This window comes from Pteropus medius, unplaced genomic scaffold (genome assembly GCF_902729225.1).
Source record: "Pteropus medius unplaced genomic scaffold, Ma_sr-lr_union100, whole genome shotgun sequence".
NCBI lineage: Eukaryota > Metazoa > Chordata > Mammalia > Chiroptera > Pteropodidae > Pteropus > Pteropus medius.
The window spans coordinates 13,022,804-13,046,681 of record NW_024349225.1 but is presented as its reverse complement, the minus strand read 5'-3'; the positions used below and the strand labels follow the sequence as shown (position 1 = coordinate 13,046,681).

Below are 23,878 nucleotides of genomic sequence, written 5' to 3'. Positions count from 1 at the left end.
CAGAGTCACAGTTTTAGAATAATTATCGACCACGGTATTTATATCCATCAGCAATATAGCAAGTTTCTATTTTTGGTCTAATAGTTAAGAAATTCTCAGTTAGCACCTGGCTAGTTTCCTTTTCCACTCTGTCTTCCCTAGACCCACCCCCTTTCTATCTGGTCCGTTGGCCTTTATCATTACTCGCCCACTTCCTGTTGCGGGTGAACTTCCAGCTTAAAGCAGAACTGTAAGCCAGCACGTCTGTCTCCTCCATCCCCTCCCTCTGCCCCTCCCTGCATTCCAGGGCTCCCAGATATCTGTCATTAATGCTATACCCTCTTAACTCTGGTCCACTGCTCTGAGAACTTAGTTTCTCTTCTCAGCTAAGAAAATTCTGGGGAAACTTTGGGTGGACTGTAATCCTCATTAACATATGACTGGTGATAAACGAACAACGCATTTAGCCGAAATGTACCTTTTATCCCATTATAAAAAGGGTTTTCTGAGCCAATTAATAATAGACTGATAAACAAATATTTATCCTACGTATAAGCTTATTTAGTATATAACCTCTTACAAGTTGGCCGAGGTAATTTTTCAAAGCCCTGGCGATATTTTTCTTATCTTCATTAGCGAAGTTGCGATATCTGTTGACATTCATACAATGAGATTACATTTTCATACAGTATATGGGTATTACAGTTTTCATTACATCAGGCTTATAATGTTTCATAGTTTTACCAGCTATGATTTTCTGGACCATTCGTTAAAAGAAACTGAAATTGTCATGTGTACATAAGCCTTTAACAAACACTACCACTAATAAAGCATGATACATCGATCATTTTATTTTTCACCTAACACAGGTATTCCTTGCTTTTCGAAAGTTCACATTACACCTCTTCGTTTTACAAAAGACCTACATTAGTACCTGTTTTCACTAAACTAAAGAAATCCAAAGAGGATTTTTGCTTTTTTGAAAAAAGGGTGAAACGTGAAAATAGTGTTTTGCATCTGTGTGGCAGCAAGCCTCATAAGGGCCTCATAACCTGAGCAGTGAGAGCGGCCCCTCCCAGCTCGTTCCCGGGTCTCAGCATCTCAGCATCAGGCCACCACAGCTCAGCACTGTGTCTGTGAGCATCTGCGCTTTATCTCCACCTATTTCGTGCGTCTGTCAATGAGATGTGTCCTAAGGTATAAGAAAAGCACAAGAGAGCTGGGAAGGGTGTTTGTTAAGCTTAGTGTAAAACTGGAGGTAATTAAGTATATTTGGTATGATTTCGTAAGTTATTTTGGGGGTCCGAAAACAGTCAAAAAATTTTCCCTATAAGTTGATGGTAACTGCTTCTTCACTGTACAACATTTTGGCTTACCAAGTTTTAATAGGAACACTCTAATTTCAGATATTGGGAAAACCTATCACCCATAAATCTTCAGTTTCTACAGGTTTATAGAATCAATCCCAGTGAGAAGGGTAGAAATTCAATAAAACCATTAGTAGCTAATAAAGCTGGGCAATCACAAGAGAAATAGGTCATAGTGTTTGGAGAACCAATTTGTTTTCGATAAGAAACCAGTTTGCCTGATTTTATGCCACCAATTGGCAATTTGATAACGTTACCCTAAAATTATTGTTTAAAAAGCAGAACTGGAAATTAAATGACAAGTTTTCATTTGGTCATGAAAACATTTTTGTTATGACAAGTTTATTTATGCTGAATGAGAATTAGGAGAGGTGTAAAGAATCCAAAACAAAGTAGATTTTGAAAGAATATTATTTGGCTTTGGACATTGTACCAATACCAAAAGATTTCGGCCAGATTTCCCCCCAAGATATTGGAAATAATGAAAATAAAACCACTCTCTGAGAGCTAAATTTTAAGATTGACTACAATGGATAACAGCACAAGTAAGCAAAGTCGCCTTCAAAACACAAACTGTCCTGACTTGACTGTAACTTGATTTTTATTGAAAGAATATTGCTAAGAGATTTGAGTAGCCATGGAAACAGAGAAAGGAGCACATGGGAGCACTTCAGGGTCGATGCTCATCCAAGTGCTGCCAAAGACAGAAGGAGCCCAAATCAACAGCACAGCGGGACGTCCCTACCGTATTGGAGATCAATGTAGAAAGTTGCTACCGCTGGAGATTAAGTATTTCTGCCTTTGGGACAAAATCATCCTGCAATCAAGGTAGATATATAACTCCACTCATTTTGAATCTGTGCAGATCAAGCAACCTTCTGATAATACCTTCCGTTTCCTGAGCAGATTCGTGTACGTAGAAACTGCACTGGCTTTGCAGTCTTGAGTGTTCAGGTACATAAATTACAGCTCTTGGAAATTAATAAATTAATATTCTGGTTGTATGTCAGTCTCCTGACCTTGATTAATGTAAGCTCATCTGATTGCTGGAGCTGTTCCTAATTGCTAAAGCAAGACATTCCCTGACCAGGACCCACTAGACCAGATCCTAGAGGATATGGAAATTGAAAAAAGTAATGCTTCCCTGTGCTTTTGGGGACAATCAGGAGGCCTTCCCCCTGGCAATGACCCTACAGCAGCCAAGCTTTTCCATTTTAAAAGACCATTTGGGGGGACGGAGGCAAGTGCCTGTGATTTACCTCTTTTAATTATTTTATTTATCTAACTTGCTACAGTGACAATTCCGTGACCACATCGGTGGGGAAGACAGTTCAGATCAGGAAAGGCGGCAGGAAATCCTTGGATTTAAAATATACCATAGATAGCTCGTAAAGCAGACAGAAGTTACATTTACTATACATCCACCATATGTTCCAACACATTATAGTTCATTACAGTCCCTCAGCTCTCTAGATTGCACTTGTCTGGTAAAACCCAGCATAGGGGATATCTTACTATCTGTCTCCTCCGAAGCTGTAACAAAAAGCAGGATACTGCTGGAGAAATCACATAAATCAACTGAATGGCATAGTTTACATCCGTAATCACAAATTTCCAAAGTGCTCTTTGCAGAGCATGCCAGCCCCAAACGGTTACTTTTTCACTGACATACTAGACGATGCATTTATATCTTCATCAACGGGCAGGTTATGGTATTATAAACACTGTATAGGTACATTTCTGGAAAATAGCAAGATGTTGTCAGATATCCAGGTGAAAGATTGTGCATAATTTTGATACACACTGCCAAACTGTGGTGAACCAATTCACACACCCACCCACCACATACAAGATGATCGCTTCCGGGAGGCATATCAACCTGTAATCGTGGTCTATTCAAGAGTTCTTGGAGAGATTTTTCAGGCTAAATAAATCGTTACCGTACCGCGAAAACTCGGATTGCAGGAACTCCCTCGGTCCAGCAGGTGGCGACGTCGCCTTCCGCCGGGGGCGGACCGCCACGGGGGCGTCACGTGACCCGGCCGTCTCCGCGCCGGGGGGCGGTCTTGCGGAGCTTGCCTGACGTACGCCGCGGCATGACGTAATACGTAGGGGCTGGCTAGCCGCCATCTTGCTTCTTTTTCTCGCTCGCTCTCTCTCCCTGCTCGGGAAGAAGCGAAAGTGCTTTGGCGGTTTGTCCATCTGCAGCTGCGGCTCCCCCAGCCCGGTGGTCCTGCGGCCACCGCTGGCCCCAGCCTCCTCTCGCCCTTCCTTGGATCAGAGCTCGGCCGAAGCCCTCGAAGTGCGCACACACACTCAGCTTGACACCCTGGCCGGTAAGGAGAGCGGCGCGGGCGGGGGAGCCGCGGTCCAAGCGGGCCCGGTCGCGGCCGGCGGGCGTGGGGGCGCCGCGACCCCGCGCCCCGAGCCTGAGAGCCGCGCCGAGGGGCCTGCGTCCCGAGCATCCCCGCCTCTCCCTGGGGCGGTCCCGGTCTCGGTCCGGGGCAGTGTCGGCCTCCTGCCCCGGGAGCGGGAAACCGGGGCCGGACCCGCCCCATGCGGTCCGCAGCGGCAGTTCCGGACCCGCCGCCCTGTGGCCGCCGCCCTCGGCCCCGACCCGGCCCGGCGCGTTGCCGGGGAAGCCGAGGGGGTTCCCAGCGGCGCGGCGCGCGGTGTCCTTCCCTGGAGCGGGGATGTGTCCCCCGGACGGCGCCAGGGCTCCTCTGCGGCCCTCCCCGCGGGCAGCGAGCGGCGTGCGGGAGACTCGCGCAAGGACCCGACTCGGCAAGCGGGGCCGGCCGCACTTCCGCTGGGACGGGCTGCCCCGACTCCAGCGGAGGGTTCGGGTGGCGTCCGCGCCCTAGGCCTCTCCATCCCCTCACCTGCGTGCTCGGTCCCACCCTGCGGCTCCCCCCGCTCTGAGAGAGCAGTGGTCTCACCGCTGCTAGGGGTCGAGGCCCCACGTTAGGACTTGAAGAGAAGGGCGTGGGGACCAGTGGGAACACGGATGAATTCTCCCTTCGCCCGAGAGAAATGCGTCTAATTCTTTTAAAGGGATGTGCATTTGTTTTGACTTGATTTGAGATTTTTTTTTTTTTCTTTGACGTTTCCGACATGCTGGCTTCTAAAGCTACCCGGATTTCCGCGTTGGCCGCTCTTCAGCCTAGGTTCATAGATTCATACCTCGCTAGGGTACTCAGAATTGCACAGTAGGCGGCTGTGCTGTAAGGTTTCATTCAGAAGGCACTAGAAGAAGCAGGATTCTTAAGTGCCTGATAGCTTACTCTTGCAGATAAAAACGATAGGATGATGCTTAAGCGCCCACCAAGCCTACCTCTGGTATTTGTTAAAAGTGGATTTAACCTCTTCTCTTGGTAATTAAGATGCTGCTTTGACTGGAGCCATTTTTAGGTGTGTGTCATAGATGCACTGCAGCATCTTTTCTGGCCCACCTCAAATGTGTTGATCTCCCCCCCAAAATTAGGAATAGATTGAATTTGAGTTTTATCTTTAGCGTGTACTCAAATAGTAATTTTCTCCCTTCCTGTAATGGGATTTTTCAGAACATAGGCCTCTTGACTTTTGTATTTATATTTTATTCTGGGGAGTTTATATATATGGCTGTTCTCCCTCCACCATTAGTTGACCTTTTTGTGTGTTCGGAGCCCAGTATAAGCCTTTTTATGCACATTACCTTTTTAATCTGACAGCAAGCCTTTGAAGGAGGTGCTGCTGTTATCACCCCCATTTTACAGATGAGGAAATGAAATCTGAGAGAGATTAAAGCAGTTTGACCAAGGTCACATAGCAGTTATTGGTGCTGAATGGATTGGAATTGAAAAAGGATACTCTAAACCATAAAACTGCCTCCCTGTTCCTTGTAATTTTATGAACTGTGGAAATTAAATAAGATACATTGTTATTAACCGAGTTTCTTCTGTTTGACTCCAGTATAGAAACATTGTTGGCATGTGAAAGTGTTGCGAAGTGTGAAAATGGATTATAGTTACTTTGGGGATAGGGTGGAAGCTAATTTTTGTATCCTTTTCTGTTTAAGGCCAATGGAGTAAAACTAACTAGTATAACAAGATACAATTTTAAAATGTGGCCGTCTGATCTATACCATTGATACAGTGTTTCCTCATCTGTAAAGTGGAGATGATGATAATGATAATAGTATCTCGGGATTGCTTGGAAGGCTGGCAGTAGGAGTAACAAAGATAATGCATGTGGAAGGTTTGTTACTGTGCTCAGAACATTAGTGAAAGGTCAGCTGGTGGAGGGAGGATGGCAGAATATTGGTAGAAGAAGATACTCTCTTCCAAGCAGTAAGTAGTCTCTGTATTCTCAGAATGGAGTACATATTCTTCAGAAATTTAAGATAGTTTTTATATCTTCATTTTTAAAAATACTTTTTAGACTTTTTTTTCACACCTCCACACTGGATGTTGTCTCTTAAAGATTTCTTCTTCATACTGTACAGTTAGTAACCCTAGGGTCAGTACAGAAGTTCTAGCTCATTCTAGCTCATCTGCTCCCTACCCCTACTCCATCCCACCATCCTTATTGGTAAAATATCTTTGAAGATTATTCTGTCTCCCTCTCCCTCTCAGAGGTTTCCTCCTATCTCCCAACCACTTCTTCAGTTTATAAGTCAGTTGAGTAACTTGTGTTTCAGATGCTATTTATACCGTATTTCTGTAAGACAAGGATTGATAAAATGTTATACAGATTGGTACAGAACCCTATTCTCCAGTGAATGAGATCCAGAAGTTGTGTCTGACTGAGTTATGACTAATGCACTTTCAGTAAATCAAGACTTGTCACCTTATAAATAGGGTAACACAATGAAAGCTTATCTCAATCTATGTTAACTGTTGCTTAAAAATTTTGAGAATTAATTAGTTTTCTGAGTCATAACATTTTAAATTTCTCAAAAATGCCATTGATGCCAGTCAGAACAGGACATCTTTGTGGGTAAAAATATTCTCTAGAGAGGGTAACTTTGGTAAATTTTCTATTGTTTGTTCTTTACCAACCTCCAGAAAGGCTAAATATATACCTATCTTCTTGCTAATTGTAGTTCTAGTCATTTATTTTGCTCTAGGTTAAGAGAATGCCAGTCGTGTTTTGGGGCCTTGCGTGTGCATGTGTTTGCCGGCAAATCAGATCAAGCAAGGGCTGTTACTGAGTTTCAACACTTGTCTAGTTGGCAGACAAAAACTTTAATATGGTTAGCATATACCTAGAGTCTGAACGGAAGGTAGCAGAAAACTTACTGTCGGTGTAATGTCATGTCCTCACCCCTATGTGGTGCTGCTGGTCTGTACATCACAGGAGGGCGGGCTGTAATCCTGGTGCATATCTAGTGGTAAAACACTGTTGGATGTCATTTACTTAGCATATTATCTACTTGTTTTCTATTTACTTGTTTGTATTTCGATACTAATCCTTTTTTTCCTAGACTGTTTCTGTGTCTCCATCACCTCGTGTGGTGGTTGGCATACATATACCTAGAGTTGATTAGAGATTATTAAATGAATGAGTTTAGGAGACACAAAGAATAGACTCACCACCAAGGTTCAACTGATGAATGTTAGTGGAGCAAAAGAATACTCTGTCATCCTCTGTCATTTTTCTCTTTATTTACCTGTTTGAGTAGTGTCAAAGCTTTCAAATATCTTGGGCTTATGTACTATATATTGTGAGCTTTATTTGCATAAGATTTTTGTAATTTTTAAATTTTTTCAACAAACATTAAAGAGTCTTTTAAATTTGTAACACCAGGTGAATCAGAGGATTATGGCTTTTGGTTCCCAGTGTTCGCAGTCTTAAGGATTAATAATAAAAGTTATCATGTGTGGGGTTTTTTTGTTTTGTTTTTTTTGGCCGGGAGTTCATACCAGAATATAAAAATAAAGATATACAAACAGGTAAGGGAATTTGGTGCAGAAAATCCATATATAGAAAATTGCCTATAGTACAGATTGAGTGCCCAGTCGATTACAGGGTAAAGGCTTGGTGGTCAGGAGAGATCAAGTTATTGTGATTATCCCTTCTAAACAACTAGAGGATATTAATTTTATCCCTACTAAACAACTAGAAAACTGGGATTTAAAGAGGTTTGAGTGATTTGTTCAAAATTACTTAGCTGGTAAATGGGAGTCGAGGCATTGACCGAGAGCTTGTGTGCTTAACTTCTGTACTATATGGATATCCCAGGGCCAGTATTTCCCAGACAAGTCATTCATGATTTTTGCTTTATCTTCAAACCATCTGTCTATTAATATTTTTTAACTGTATTTTAAGTAAGTGAAATTAAAGGAAAAGTGTGCACAATTTTTGGCTTTACAGTTTTTCAACATGTTTTAAAATAAACATACTTTTAACTATTCCTTTATGGGCCACTTAAAATCATCTAACATACCATCAGTAGTGTTTGTATTCTACTCTTTGGGACATAATTGCTAGGAAATGAATGCTGGATAGGATCAAGCAACAGTTGGAATTAATGAAGGCCAGAAGTGATGAAAGCCTAGAATGGAATAGATTCATCAAACAGGAAATGGCAGCATTACAGCAATAGAGGTATAAATTAGAGCCTTAACTATATAATTGAGACAAACATTTCCATGATGAACTGCAAAGTGGAATGGGTTTATTTAGACAGAAATCTAACAGGATGTTTAAGATAATCTATGGCAAGGAAAGGAGAACAAGAATGAATGAGTAAAGAAGGAAGTTACTGTAAAAATCAGGGCGGAAGAGAATAATCTAAAAATAGGATTAGAGCCAAATGTAGCAGAGTTCTGAATACCGCTGAAAAGTGGCTTTTGGACTTGGCTGAGAGATCCTTGGAATTCTGTACTTACCCAACTAGAGGTCGAGTAATGAAGATGAAAGGTTAAGCCAAGAGGACTCAGTAGTAAGACGTCTTGACTTTTAGGTGTGTTGAATACTCAAAATAAGCCCTGGACTAGATATTTAAAAACCTAGGTTTAGTCAGTCCCTTTGTTACTTAGTGCCAGCTGTTAACTTTTGGGGGAAAGTGGCTCGGCTTCAAGTTTAAAATATATGCATCTCTAAAATAAAGATACCTCTTCCCCTATTGGAGCATTATTGCAAAGATCACATTAAATGTTTCTGTATATCTTTTGAATTTAATATTCTTTGATATCACATGAATCTTAACCATTTTAAAACAGAAAAGAGAACAATGAAAAATAGAAAGTTAAAGGCACAGGGAGAACAGATTCCTTAGGAAGTTCGAAGGTCCCCTCCAAATAAATCTGCAGTCTGCATGGTAAGAGGTAGGTGTGTATGTGTGTATGTGGTTGGAGAATGGGTGTCTGAGAACTTAATAATTGATCCTCTTTCCTCCCTCTTCCCTAATGAATAATCCGAAAGTGCAGGACTGCTGAGTTCGGTCGTGCAGAGGGGCCGGGCCGAAGGAGGCAACAGAGCGAAATCCAGCCCACATTCGGCCTGCAGAGGCCTGAGCCTTGGCTAGGCCTCCCCAGGGAAGTTGTGCCTCCACGTCTCTTCTCCCTCCCAAGGCATCAGCCCCCCCATCAAGAAGACTACCAGTATCTTTCCCAAAGGGTATATTTTTCTATTTGCACAAAAGCCCTGTGGAGGCCAGTGGATTCTCTGAAAGTGAAAGGCTTCTTGAGGAGACATATTAAGGCTACATTTAGAAATACATCAGAAACAATTGGGAGATTGGAGAAATGGCCGCTAAGGAACAAAAAGCTTTGAATTTTTTCCTAAGATTGGTTGAATAGTTGGGTAGGTACAGAATTCCAGTTTATCCAATGCTATTTTAAAGATGGGTATTGTAGCTTACTTAATGTTACTAGCAACTGGGAAACTATATTAAATGTCATACATTATCAAATTTTGAAGAGGAGAGGGAAATTTCAGAAAACTACTTTTTATAATTTTTCAGTTCCAATTTAGATTTAGATTTTTGGCAATATGGCTAGTGTAGCTTGGCCTGTATTTTAAGTAACTGTTTTTAATGTTAGGTTTAAATTTTGTAGATCTTAATTGAAGAAACACAATTGGCAGATATGAAATTACTTCTGAAAGTTAGGAAAATGGAACAGATAGAAGGATTTTATTTTAAAAGCAGGGTAAAGAGTGATCAAAATGAGGCTTTTGATAGGTGGAGGTTGGTTATATTGGTGAATGAGTTTTAAAATTTAGATGAAAGAAAACTGGATTTTTGCTGTATGGTTCTGTGAGTTTTAATATATATATTTTTCGGGGATCAATGCATTTGAGGTGGGCCAGAAAAGATGCTGCAGTACATCTGTGACACACACACCACAATTAGGATACAGAATGCAGAAAGGTGAAGTATCTCCCACTTGTAGAGCCAGAGTCTTCTGACATTTTGGAGGCAGAGAAAGTATCCTGCTGAAGAATTAACTATTGAATAAGGATTAAATAGTCAAGAATAGCCTGCATGTATTGATTGCTTGGTTTCTTGGCCATTAAAAAAAAAAATTGTATAGTTATATTATGACATTTGAAAGCATGGAAAGAAAGGATGAAAGTAGAAGGTAGGAGAAAGAGGTGGTTAGGTTCTTAAGACACATTGTAATGGTAGTGGAATAGAGCCAGTGCTTGGTGGGGAAGAATGCTAACAAATTCTCTACACATAAATTTAAACTCAAAATTCCAACCCTTAAAGGCAGCTCTTTATTTATATGAAAGGTTTAGTGTAATTCATGATGTCAGACGAACATCCTGAAGAGAATGCTTCCTCCCTCCCATTACATCTAACATACTTGCCTTGTAAAAAAGTTGACCAAGAAAATATGCTTTGGTTTTTATTTGTAGTATATAAGTTTTAGAAATATTATTGCCATTTATTAAGTTCCTATTGCATGCCGGACACTTCTCAGAGCTTTATACACACTTTGTTGTTTAACTCTCACACCAGACTAGAAGATATTATAGTCCATGGAGGAGGAAATTAAAAATTCAGAATTCTATTTAACGACTGGAGAAATGCTTATGCCATAGTATGTGTATGCCACAATTATGCTATAAAAACACCTAGCTAAGTATTAGAGCCGAGGTTTAAACTGAATCAGTTTTAAGAGAATTGTATAATATGAACAGTTTTTAAATCTTATAAGTTGTCAGAAAGAGTGCTCTGGCCATCACCTCGAGTAAATGGTAGACATACAGCTTTACTTTGCTAGAACAGTAATTCGTAGTACAGAAGATTTGATAGCTGTGTTTCTTCTCTAATCGTTAAGGCTTTCTTCTGCACCGGAAACTCAGTTCACATGTGTTCATCTCAAACAGCCCAGCCTTTCTGCCATTCTGATTAGAACTCAACAGATTTATTTATATTACACTTTTTTCAAATGACAGTTTTTAATGCTTTTACTGTAGTGCTGTTTGTAGTAGAGGCATTGAACATATGGCGGTATTCTTAGTTTTACTATTATAGCAGCAAATGTGATCTTTAAAATACTTGGCGTCACTAACTTTAGAATTACTGATTGGTTATAACAACTAGAGATGGAAGTGACCTTAGAAGTTGACTAGTTCAGCCTCTTACTCAAAGCAAGGTTATCTTTAAAATATTTCCGACAAAAGCTTATTTTAACTTTTGCTTGGATACATCTGGTGACCAGGACACTAGTCAACTTTTAACACTCATATCTTAAGATCCTCCAACTTTCCGAATGTTTGAGCGCCATACTAGTATTCAGCCCTCATCTGTTTATTTCCAGCAGCACTGGGATTTGACTTTCTTTTCAGTTTTTTTGTTTGTTTTTTTTTAACAAAGAAACAGTTGTGTTTCTCTTCACAGCAGTTATTTTATGTCTAAAACAGAAAACAAACCCCAGAGAAAGGAGTCCAGCAAGAGAGGTAGGAAGGGGTGTCTAAGTTTGTTTCCTAGAAGCAGCCTTCTCTCATATACCTTGCAGCATGGGATGCAAATTTTGTGCCTCACCCAAATTACAAGTTATTTCACAGCTCTTTGGGTTGTTTGGCAAATTGTAAAAATAGAGAATACTATGAGTTTTTAGATAACTTGTTGACACCTATAGATAAACTGAACAGTTAGAAAGTTTTTCCTTTGTATCCAGGTTAGTTTTTTTTAATATTTGTTTTCATGAAGGGCAGACTTCAGCACAATACTTTAAGCAGTGTGGAAAACACAAAATGCACTGGAACTTTCACAATTCCAGATCTGTGCTTTAGATTGCTACTGAAATAGCAATTCTGATAAAGCAGTGCTGTCACAGTACTGTTTCTGGCTCTCTCCTGTGTCATATGAACAGGCTGGGTTTGTATTCTGTATATATGAAATTAATTTTTTGAACCATGACTATATGACTCTTCTTATATCCAATTTAATTCTCCCTAACATTCCAAGATCTTTTTCAATCTTAAGAAAGTCATTGAATGCATTGTTACTCTTTCAGATATATATACATCATATGTGACATCAGCTTTCCAGGTTTTATATTCAAGTTTTTGACAAAACTCTTTGAAGGAACAGCATCCAGTATATTAGTTACTCAGGCCACATTATTTCATATCGATCTCATACTTTTAGTATAAAATGATTTTCAACCTCAAATATTCTGTAATTCTCATTTGTGTTGTATTTAAGGAGTGTGTGAAAACTAGTACTTCGATTGTGTTTAAAATCAAGTCAGGGGGTAATCTAAAAGTAAACTTTAGAAAGTTTGTGTTTTGTGAACACTGAGCAGCCTAGGATTTAGAGGAGTGTGGTAAATGTCTGGACCTTTTTATTTTAAATGGAAAATGTGGTTAAAATTGTAATGATAAACAAAATGCTGTTTTCTGGAGTTAATATAGTCCTCCCTATTTGTCAGTTCCAGGTAGCATGAGAAAGTACCATAGACTAGATGACTTAGGCGACAGAAATTTATTTCTCACAGTTCTGAGGGCTGGAAATCCAAGATCAGGGTGCTGGCAGTTAGGTTCTGGCTCGCACATGGCTTGCCCTCTAGCTGTGTCCTCACACTGCGGGGCACTCTGATGTCTCTTCCTCTTAATAAGAGCCCTAATCCCCTTATGAGGCCCTGCCCTCTTCACCTCCCCTAAACCTGAATATCTCCCAAAGGCCTTATCTCCAGATCCCATCTGTCACGTTGGTAGTTAGGGCTCCAACACATGGATTTGAGGGAGACACAATTAAGTGCATAGCACCCCTTGTTTTTTTTTTTAAACAATCTGTAGTACATCGATTCTTATTTTTAATTATTATACTTCAAAATGACATTTCTATAATCTCTGTTAAGAGATATTACTGCTTTGTTGCTATAATTTTTATCCTTGATATTTTACTCTTGTAGCACAATAAGTTTTGATAATAAAAACTTGAATCTTTTAGTCTCTTAACCTCAAATGGCATGTTATTATTTTATAGTTTAAAGATTTGATGTTTATCTCTTCTGTAATGAAAATCGGATTCTGAGTTTCATATGGCTTTTATCTTGGGCGCTGGTGTCGGTGTCGAGCCTGGATTTAATCTTGACACCATCACTTTCTAGCTGTAAGTTTGGGGCAAATTATTTTACTTCTCCAAGGTTACTTCTTCATTGGCAAGTTTTGACTTGAGCTTTGAGCTCTTATTCCCAATCCAATATTTTTATATTATATTACATCTGTAGAGCTTGGATTTAAAAAAAAAAAAACCTGGTTTCAAGAGGCATTACTAAACTAGACTGTATAAAACTTGGATTCCTTTTTATGTTAGAAGTGGGAGAAATATCAAAGATTACTCTAGGTTTTAAATGTAGAGGTCAAGGACATGGTTCTGTGAGGTAGGGAGAGGAACATGTTTGGGAGAGCAGAGGAGCTTTTTTAAAAAAAAATTTTGGAATAATTTTAATCTTACAGAAAAGTTATAAAAATAGTATGAAGAATTCCCGTATTCCTTCATCCATGTCCCCTGATTGTTAATAGTTTACCATATTTGTTTTATTATTCTGTGTGAGTATGTGCACATGTACTCGGTCACACATAGTATGTGTGCTTGACTTTCAATGTCTGCTGTGTAAACCTCATCATCCTGAAACCTGAACTTCAGATCACAAGCTCCTATGCCTCCAATTCTCCCACTCAGATCGTACACTTTACTTTGTCGTACTTATTAAATGAATGCTATCCACAGGAAGCTTGGCTGAGTAAACATTCAGTCGTTACTACTGGTCAGACTTTCATCCAGCCTGTTGAAATTGCCTGTCCCTTCTGTTCTCTTCCTCCTTCTCCTCCAGCCTTTCTGACCTCGCTCTCCGGCTTGAACTTCCGGGACGGGTTACCCTGACCCATCCCTTGGCCGTTTCCTCACCTCCCTTGCTTTGCTCTACACCTGCCCGGCACAGCTCTCATTCCTCACTCAGCACGCCTGGACATGCTGCTGGACACCGAGGGGAGTCCTCCAGCCGCAAGACGGGGGAGCACTGTACCCCGGTCTCCAGCTCTGCCGGGCCATCAGTGCTGCTTGTTAGCGCCTCATTTTCCTACTCGGGCTCTTTCCTCCCAGTTCTTTGCAAACGTTTTCAAGCCTCAGATTTCCAAACTGTCATCTCCACTCGGTTGATGAGGACAGCATGTCTGTCATTTGTTCCCAGTAGTTCCTGATAATACAGTAGGCACTGGCTAATATTTGCTTGAGTGAATGGGGGGATTAAACATTTTGAGTTTGTAGTTCTGTAGAAAATTTTAAGATGTTTTTTCTATAGACGATTAAAAACGTATGTCCGAAGAGTGTAACTTGAAGAAAAGTTTTGGAAATTATCCTTTTTGAATCGGTGAACCGTAGATGGGATGGCCAAGGAGAAAGCTCACAGAGCTGGCGAGAGAGATGGCAAAAGCATATTAACTTTGAGAGAGAGGGAGAAAAGAGAGAGAAAATGAGACTGAAAGCTGTCAGAGTCGCAGAAACCAAAGAAAATGATTTACAAACTACTCATGTGCATGTGATACCTGACTGTTATTAAATACTTAGCAGACATACTTCCTTGTTCAGTGAAACATTCGTGCAGGATGCACAGTGTGCCCGTCTGGAAGTGGTTACCATTTCTTTAAATGTTAACTGTTTGAATCAGTGCGACATTGTTCTGTATTTTCCAGAAGGACTAAACTCTCACCATAAGAATGCTGGGGAAAAAGAGGTAAACAGATTCTGGATGTTTAGATTCCCATCATGGTGAGAAAGATGATTGTCATTTAATTGAATTTGACAAATTGGCAATTTGTGGAAGTATGAGTTTTTTCCAAATGTACCAAATTTTAAATATCACTTAAAATGATATTTTCAGTATTGAATGCCTTTCGTGATGGTAAATGAGTAACTTTAGCCTCTCATAATTTTTAACGCTGAAGGAATTTTAGAGATCACAGCTTAAAGAGCAGTCTGCTTTGACAACACTGACTTTTTTTCTTCCATTTCTTTTGTTCATCTTAACTTTGGGGGGGAGGTGCAAAAAATATCTGTTTACAAGGTAATTGTTCAAAATCTAGCAAATGCAGCTGCACATGGTTTGGTACATCTAATTTCAATGGAAAATTCTATTTTTTTTCTTTTTTTTTAACCAACAATGCTCAGTGAGAGCCATAGAACCTTGAATTTAGAAATATTATTAGTTTTTCTTCCCTTAAGCAAAACCAAAAAGGCTTTGGTTTTGCTGACTAACCCACAGCCCTTAAGGATTTAGATTTTTAGGTACATGGTAAGCAGGACTGTAACAAAAAAATGTTCGTAATAGCGTACAAATAACAAAAAGCTTTGCAAAATTAAAAGTGATATAAGTAAAGGATATATATAGTTTCTTTGATCTCTTTCAACTGTGCGGATAGGTTTTTTGAAATTAGAAGTTGGCAAGTTGAAAAATGCTCCTATTGAGCTTACTGTTTCAAGGGTTTTTGAATTACTAATTATGTAAATTGTACCATTTTGTTACTTAAGTGTGGGTCTGCTGAATGCAGCCAAGCATTTATTCAGCAATTGAGGGTTTTGATTAGTTTTTCCCTCCAGTGTCTCTTCATGGCATTTCGAATAACTCAGCCGCAGTCCTTATCCTAGGCTACTAGGCCCTGCACACTCGGTCTTCCACCTACTCCGACTTCCTCTCTGCCTCTTTCCCTCAGCATGACCTTTATACTTGGACTTCCTTCTCCCAGATCAAAATCCGTTTGTTTTTCCAGTGGTTCTCACCTGCGCCTATACTGTAGAGACACCTGGAGGGAACTTTTCATAGAATACTGTTGCCAGCCATTCCGATTTACTTGGTCTGGCACGGGGCCTGGGCTGTAGTATCTTGTAAGGTCTTCCTGGACGAGCCGGTGCAGCCTGGGCTGAGAACCACCGATTGATTTTCTTAGCTTGTGTTAGTTCCAGGGCGATGTTTCCCCTCTTTGCTGTCCCTTTACTCAGTTCAGTTTTTATTCATTCCCATATTTTTGTTTACTTACTGTTTGTTAAAAGTTCCGTGAAGGTGAGCCATCATCTATCTTTTCAAGATACATTCTGACATTTAAAACAACATTTGCGTTTATTAATGCTCAGCACATTTGTTGTATAGATGTTGTTGAATGAATATTGTCACTGCAGCATAAGGGAGGTACTTTGAGAAGGCCCGATGTTTCTGTGTGACCTGTAGAGGGTTGCTTTGCTAAATTGTATTTCAGAAAATACACTAATTACTCCAGCAGGCTTTAAGAGGTCATTGTTTTTCAATAAGGCTTTAGTATACAAAGGTAAGAGCACACGAGAGAGATTTGGCAAATTTGTTTTCCTGGAAACAGTGTTAAAAATGTGGGTTAGGTTCCCACTCCAGTGCTGAGAAGGAAGAGGCATTACCATGCTTGCAAAAGCTTCCAAGGTGGAAGAGGGATCAAGACAATCCTATGTCTAGTGTCCATTTTCAGCCACAGCCACACCTGTGCCTGGGCTTTTGCAGTCTATGGTGTCTCTACATTCTGCCCTTAGCCCCCTCTAATTCATTCTCCACATCATAGTCAGAATGATATTTTTAAAACAAAAGACACGCCTTTGCTCAGAATCCCATGGTTTCCCATTGCTTCAAAGATAAAATTTTAAATCCTAATAGGCCTACCTCATTCAACCTTCTCTTTTGTTTCAGCTTTCCCTTTCTTAGAGCTTTTCTGTTTTTGAACATGATTAGCATATCGGGGCTTTAGGTCCTTTCCATTGCTTTTTCTTCAGGCTCAAGGCTGGCTCCTTCCCCATTTGACCCACATTAGAAGCCTTTCTCTCAGAGAGGCCCCACCCTCCTCTTCATGGGGGGGACTGGAACTGGATGTCAAATTAACCACCAGTGGCTAATGATTTAGTTATTTATGCCGTAAAAATCCCTGAACTGGAGCTTCCTATAAGTGGAGCTATGCAAACTCAGGTGGGGACAGCGCCTGCGCTCAGGACCACTGGTATCTCTTCCTCTGGCTGTTCATTTGTATCCTTTAATAGGTTTGTAATAACCTGGTAATCTAGTGAGTTGTTTTCCTGGGTTCTGTGAAATGCTGGAGCAAATTAATCAAACTCTTGTTCATAGCTAGCCAATGAGGCTGGACTTTAAAATGGCATCTGAATAGCCGGGCTAGGGGGTGGTAGTGTTGTGGGCCTGAGCCCTTACTAATCTGAGATGGCATGCTCTCTCTCCAGGTAGGTTGTGTCAGAATTGAGGTGAATTGTAGGACACCCAGCTTGTTGGCCACATAATCTGAGAATTGCTGGGTGTGCCTTCCCGCCACACGTGTGGTAACCAGAAATGTCAGCAGCAGCGTGTTAAGAGTAGAGAAGACATACAGGGGTATTCTTAAATATATGGGGGGAAGGGGTACAGGGGAGGGACACAGATTGATAAGATATAAAATTGCAGAAATCAGCAGACCTGATAAGAAATAAAGAAAAACAACAATAATAGACCTTATATTGAAGCAGAAAATGTCAGAATAAGCAAGGAATCAACAAATAGTGCTTTTATTCCTGGGGTTGTTGATAAGAAAGCAGTTAAAGATTCTTGTGGCTACAAAGTTAACCAATAGACAAAAGTAGAAATGTGGAAGAGAATCAATTGGAAATAAAAAACAAACCTATCTTGGATAAAGGAGGAACTCAAAATCAAAATTGCCGAACTAACACAGAAAACACCTCCTATCAAAAACATATACAATCATGATTCAGAGAAATGGTCCTAAGTACTTTCATTATCAGACAAAACAATAAGTTTAAACGTTACCTAAAAAATCATGAAAGAAAAATCAAGATAAAATAAAAACAGAACAACAAAAAATGATAAATCCAAGGGCTAGTTCTTTTGGAGAAAATGTTACCTGAATCACTCTTAATTTTAAGTTAGAAATGAGAAAGTTAGCATAAAAGACACATGAAGAGAAGACTTGAGAAGTAAGGGATTTCAAGGAAAATAGGAATTACCAAATTTGTCTTAAAACAGAAAAAAAAAACCAAGTTACTCAAAATGTGCCCCCCACCCCAAAAGTGTCTGGTTTAGGCATTTTCACAGAGGAAGTCTGGTGTCATTTAATAGAGACGTTTCTCATGCTAAGGCGGGGCTTGGCAACTGAAATCTGGCCTCTGGCCTGTTTTGTATGGTCTGGGAGCTAAGAATGGTGTTAGAACTCAGAGCTATAACTTAAATAAAGTCTAAGACTCTATCCTAAATATACTAACATAGGCTAACATAGGGTGTAAAATACACATACAGGGATGTTAACAGGGATGTATATGTATGTGATAAAATTTATTTATAATATACATCAGTCATTAAGTGATCCATACTTTGAAACATATTTATCAAACACCTACTATGTATACTATTTTGTAGACTGGGAATACAAGACACAAAATCTGCTCTCCCAGGCCTTACTTTCTAGTGTAGTGATTAAAATAATAGGTAAACAAGATCATTTCAGATAGTGACAAATGCTATGAATAAAACCAAACAGAACAATATGAGAAAATAAGGGGCTTTTAAGAATAGAATACACCACAATTTTGTTATCCACTCACCTGTTGGTGGACATTTGAGTTTTTTTCAGTTTTTGCCTATTATAGTCAAACTATGAACCAGAGTACAAGTCTTCATATGGATATATGTTTTTATTTCTCTTGTATGGAGTGGGGGAGGGGAGGTTTGGTTGATGAATTTTTTTCCTTTTTAAGAAACTGCCCAGTTGGTTTTCCACGTGATTGTAACATTTTACATTCTAGGAGCGGGCTATGAGAGTTCCAGCTCTTCCATATCCTTATCAGCACTTGGTATAATTGTTCTGTAATTTTAGCCAATACAGTAGATGTGGGGAAGTAGCTCATTGCGGTTGAAATTTGCATTTGCCATTTGTATATTGAGTCCTGAAAATTTTATATAGATTCTAGATAAAAGTCCTTTATCAGATATATGATTTGCAGGTTTTTTCCCCCAGACAGTAGCCTATCTGTTCATTTTTAGCAGTATCTTTCAAAAAGAAGTCCAATTTATATATTTTTTTTAATTTATTTCTTTTAGGCGAAGCAACCCTTGGTTGACCTCACAGATTGCAAGGACCTTGTCAGCTTACAATCCCTTATTTTTTGTTCTTTATTTTTTATTTTTTACACCTACAGCACCTGGTTTTCCTAGGTGGTCTCCCATCCAAGTACTAACCAGGCCTGACCCTGCTTAGCTTCTGAGATCAGATAGGATCAGGCTTGTTCAGGGTGGCATGGCCATAGACAGAAGTCCAATTTATAAACTCCATCTTTTACGGGTTATGCTTTTAGTGTACTAAGAAGTCCTTATCTAACCCAGGGTTAGATGTTTGGTAGTTGTAGATTTTAAATTTTGTCTGTGATTCTTTTTTCAAAAATTGAAATAAAATAAATATAACATTGTATAAGTTTTAAGGTGTACAACATGCTGATTTGAGACATTTATATATTGCAGTATTATTACCACCGTAACCTCACCTGACACCTCCGTCAGGTCACGTAATTTTCTTTCTTTTTCTGTGGTGAGAACATTTAAGATCTTGTCTCTTAGCAACTTTGGAGTATATAGTACAGTATCATTGACTGTAATCATTATGCTGTGCCTTAGATCTCCTGAATGTACTCATCTTCCCACTGCAAGTTTGTGCCCTTTGCTGTGGTCCATTTTCAACTGAGTTTTGTGAAGTATGGATCAGAGTTCAGTTTTTAATATGTGTACACAGTCGCTCCAGTACCATTTGCTGAGAAAACTATTCTTTATCCACTGAATTTTCTTTGCATTTGTCAAAAACCAGACGCTCGTGTGCACTTATACTTCTAGACTCTGTCCCATCGGCCTGTTTTTTTACACCAACACCTCACTGTCTTGATTGCTGCTTTTTACATGTCTTGAAATCAGGTGACTTTGGCTCTCCATCTTCTCTTTTCAAAGTTCTTTTGGTTATTCTAGATCCTGTCCATTTCATTATGGATTTTAGAATCAGCTTGACAAATTCAGACTCCTTCCCTCATTTTTTTCTGAGATTTTGTTTAGGATTGCTTTGAATCTCAAGGTCTGTTTGGCATGAACTGACATCTTAATTTAGGTCTTTCGACCCATAAACACAGCATATTTCCATTTATCGAGGTCTTTAATGTTTTGTAGTTTTCAGTATGCAAACCTTACACATTTTTTGTCAGCTATGTCCCTAAGTATTTCACATTTTAATATTATAAGTGGTGCTTTAATCTCATTCCATTGCTACTTTCTTCTTATTGAACAGGTTGAATACAGTTGTAATAAAATAACTGTTTTATGTTCTTGTCCAGTAATTCTAACATCTGAGTAAACTGGGCTGGTTTCAGTTGATTGAGTCTTCTCTTTAATATGGTTCATATTTTTCTTTGCATGATAATTTTTAATCGGATGCCACAATATTTTATTTTCTTGGGTGCTGGATATCTTTTCATTTTTCATAAATATTCTTTAAATTTGTTTGGGGCTCAGTCACCTGAAAACAGTTCGATCATTTTGGCTGTTGCTTTAAGGTTCCTTAGACACGACCAGGGCAGTATTCACTTGCGAGCACTCTTTTTCCCAGCACTACTGGGATAAGGCGTTTCTGAATAGTCTCCCCAGCGCCCGGTGGATAGGAGGCTTTCTGAAGTCTGGCTGGTGAGGACAGGCTCTGCGGCCCGCCCTTTGCGGGTGGTTCCATCTTTGGGGAGTTTCTTCCCACACACGTGCAGATTGGTGGTCTGCATACTCATGGGGGTCCTGCAGTGTTAGATCCTAGCTGCCTTGGTCACCCGGAACGCTCGGCCTCATTTTTTTCAACTTAGGGAGTCTGCCTGCCTCCCTGGGGTTCTCTCAATGCCATGACCTGGGGACTCTCCAGACAGTAACTTCAGGTTCACTTCCTTTGTTTTCTGTTTGTTAGGGCCCTGGCCTTCCTCGCTCTGTATCCACGATTTGTCATCCAAACAGTAATTACATCTTTTAAAGTATTTTTAAGTGAACTATACAAAGTGAGACTAAGTCTTGATGGTGCTTAGTCTGGATTGGTTGGATTCTTTTGATACTTTGTCCTAAAAGTAATCCTTTAAAAAAAAAAATACATTATTTTATGTACTGTAGTTTTACATTCCTAAAAGTAATTTTTTGAGCTGGTCACTGACTTTTCTCAAGTATGTTGAATCAAGTTTGAACCTAATTGAGAGTTTCAGGGTGTCTCCTAAGCCTTTCAGAAGCAAGACACCAAACAGATTAGTGGGCTAAATTAAACTTTGGCTTTAAACTGAAAGTGTCCACACTTAACTGGCAAACCATCCATCATGTTAGAATTGGACTTTCTGATTTATTCAGTCTTATAGTTTATAGCTACAAATTCTGTTTTTAGAAATGCAAACTTTTATAGCGATGATCATGTTAAGTGATAGTTTGTCTTTATCTTTTGATTGAATTATCTTTTGTTTTCATTTACAGTAATTTCAGTCATGTTATGTTTTACTTTTTTTCTGGTATAGTAAGTACTGTAAAACATAAAAATGAAAGAGACTCAGTATATGAAATATAAATTTATTCTCTATTCTAGTGGCCTGAAAAGCTGATTCTTTGTCCATCTTTCTCACCTCAATACACTCAGTTTGTATTTCGTTTACTACTTGTTTGGGAAAAGAAGGGCATAGTATAGATAGTAATTTAACAATAGAAGTAGAACCTTTTTACAGAATATTGAACTTTAAAAAGACCTACTCAAATATTAATTTTATAATATATTTGCAGGAATTTTTCATTTGACCTTATATAAAACCTGTATTTTGTGGCTTTGGGGGTCAATTGCTTGTTTTTTTTGTTTGTTTGTTTGTTTTTGTATTTGGAAATAAATTCCTTATAATTTATGGAAAATTTTTTAGTTTTGTTTTGCTTTTAAATGGGAAAATTAAGGTTTATTTTATGATTCTTTTCGCGCCTTGATGTTTTATGATGGCTGGACTCGAACTAGATATTCTGTCATTCTCTGGTTGAATTCTGTAATGTTATCTTGTTTTTTTGTGTGTAAGCTGAGGACAAATTGAACCCCCTAGCTTGTTATTTTAATTTTTGTTTACTTACGGAATTGAACATTTTGATACGTTTGCTTATTGGTATTATTTCTCTAGTGAGTTGTCTGTTTATAGCATTAATTTTTGGGTTTCTTCAAGTTTTTTTCTTCAATATGTTGAGTTCTTATATAGCATTCACATTTTGCCAAATGATGAGATAGTTTGTCTGTTCACTGTCATTTTAATTTTTTAACTACTGTTTTCCTTTCATGCTGTGTAGAATATTTGGTAGGCTTGCTTTCGAATATAAGCAGAATTCCTTAATATAAAACAGATGCCTGTGTTCTAGGTAAAATTGAAAGTTTATTCAAAACAGAAAAAGAAATGTAACTAGGCAGTCCTAAAAAGTAATCTTAATATATGTATGTATGTGTGTGTAATTTTATTTAATGTAGCCCAGAGTTCTGGGCTGGAGATGCAAATCTTGGATGGTCAGTTCATGGTTGAAGCCATAGGCGTGGATGAGGTTCACTACAGTGAAGAGATTAGAAGGAGAAGGGGAGTGAGGACAGGATGGACAGCGCAGGAGGAAGGACTGGCTTTCGATGGAATGGGAGGGAAGATACTACACTTTGTTAATTGCAGCGATTGTGAAGACTGCTCCCGTATTAGGATCTCCAAAGGAGCTGTATCAAAATAAGGGTCAATGTCAAGGCCCCACCCCGACACCCCAGATTCTGGTGTATTTGAAATCCACTGGTGATTTTCATGTGCAGCAAGGCTTATGAACCACTGTTTGGACTATAACTGCTTATAGTAAGTCAGGGGGTCCTAACCGTCAGCATTGGGACCCTTGGGGTATAGTTAGTTATACACATTCTTCCACATACGACAGCAGGCCATCCATGAATTAGCATAGTTGTTTCGGTGGCAGGTGAGTTTTTTCAGTTTGTCAGAAGGAAAGGTGATTCGTTGTTGAGTGTATAGTTAAGTGGTTTTATACAGTTACGTGGGGAGGAGGTGGCATGGTGTAATGGACTGACCCAGAAGCCTTGATTCCAAATCCAATTTCATTTACCTCTGAACATCAGTTTCCTCATCTGTAAAATCAGGAAACTAACTGTATCATGAGATTATTAGACTGAAATGAGATAACAGATGCAAAAATTCTCGGTAAGTTTAATGGAACTGTGTACACAGATAGAGTTTGGCAGTTGATATGCATGTAAAACCACATCTCTGCAAGTGGTGCTCACCCTGTGTAGTCAAGTGTAAAACCAGTAGATGAAATGGTTTTGATGCTGTCAGGGTCTCCAAGGACACTCCCTGACTTGGGATGTTCTTTTGCCTGATATACCCATGCTGCACTGTCTTTAACCCCGGTGCTTCAGTTCACGACGCTTTTTAACTAGTGATGGTTTCTTGGTAGAATTCGCCACCTGCCATACTCCCATCCAAACCCCTCAAAACAAACAAACAAAACCCTAAGGTTGATGTGTGTACAGCTCATTAAATGAAAGGGAAACAGAATTAGAACTAATTTGTGTATTGTTATTGATATGAGCTATTGAAGGTTGATCTGTTTTTATTTTTCAGGATTTTAAATAAAATTTCTGTGAACATTTGAATTTACTAGTTTTTAGTAAGCTAATAAACTATTCTAAATTTTCCTTCTCGTTTTTCTTCCTTTTGTGCATCTCAAAGACTGGTTTTAAGGGGTGTGGCAGGAGGTTTTGGACTCGATGAGTTTCCACCGAAATGTCGGAGAAGTCAGGCCAGAGCACAAAAGCAAAGGATGGGAAAAAGTATGCGACACTCAGTTTATTTAATACTTACAAGGGGAAGTCATTAGAAACTCAGAAAACCACAGGTGAGTAAAATCAAGTGGTGATTACATTTGTTATGGTTTCCGTGCTTTTGGTTTGTTACTTTCTATAAATGACACCCTGAGCTGTACCTATTAGGAACTAGGACAAACCCAGGTTACTGAAAC

General features: G+C 39.3%; 2 protein-coding genes and 1 pseudogene across 5 annotated transcripts in view; 1 reads left to right on the top strand and 2 right to left on the bottom strand.

Annotated features, from left to right (window-relative positions):
- Window positions 1–4,553, bottom strand: part of LOC120617738 (translation initiation factor IF-2-like) — a 16,790-nt gene extending 12,237 nt beyond the window's left edge. The window contains exon 1 of one of the 4 annotated variants that reach the window (XR_005657027.1): window positions 3,292–4,534. Coding sequence is in view for 3 of the 4 variants with exons in the window: in XM_039881604.1 (XP_039737538.1) it covers window positions 3,292–4,462 (1,171 nt within the window). In the remaining variant the exon portion in view is untranslated. Of the gene's footprint in view, window positions 1–3,291 lie in introns of all 4 variants that reach the window. The other 3 variants (XM_039881604.1, XM_039881605.1, XM_039881606.1) reach the window with 3 other exon arrangements.
- Window positions 3,546–23,878, top strand: part of PRRC2C (proline rich coiled-coil 2C) — a 78,364-nt gene continuing 58,031 nt past the window's right edge. Inside the window, 2 exon segments of the mRNA XM_039881115.1 lie at window positions 3,546–3,682; window positions 23,590–23,755. Coding sequence (XP_039737049.1) covers window positions 23,644–23,755 — 112 coding nt within the window. The 5' untranslated portion in view covers window positions 3,546–3,682; window positions 23,590–23,643.
- LOC120617842 (uncharacterized) lies at window positions 18,988–19,106 on the bottom strand (annotated as a pseudogene).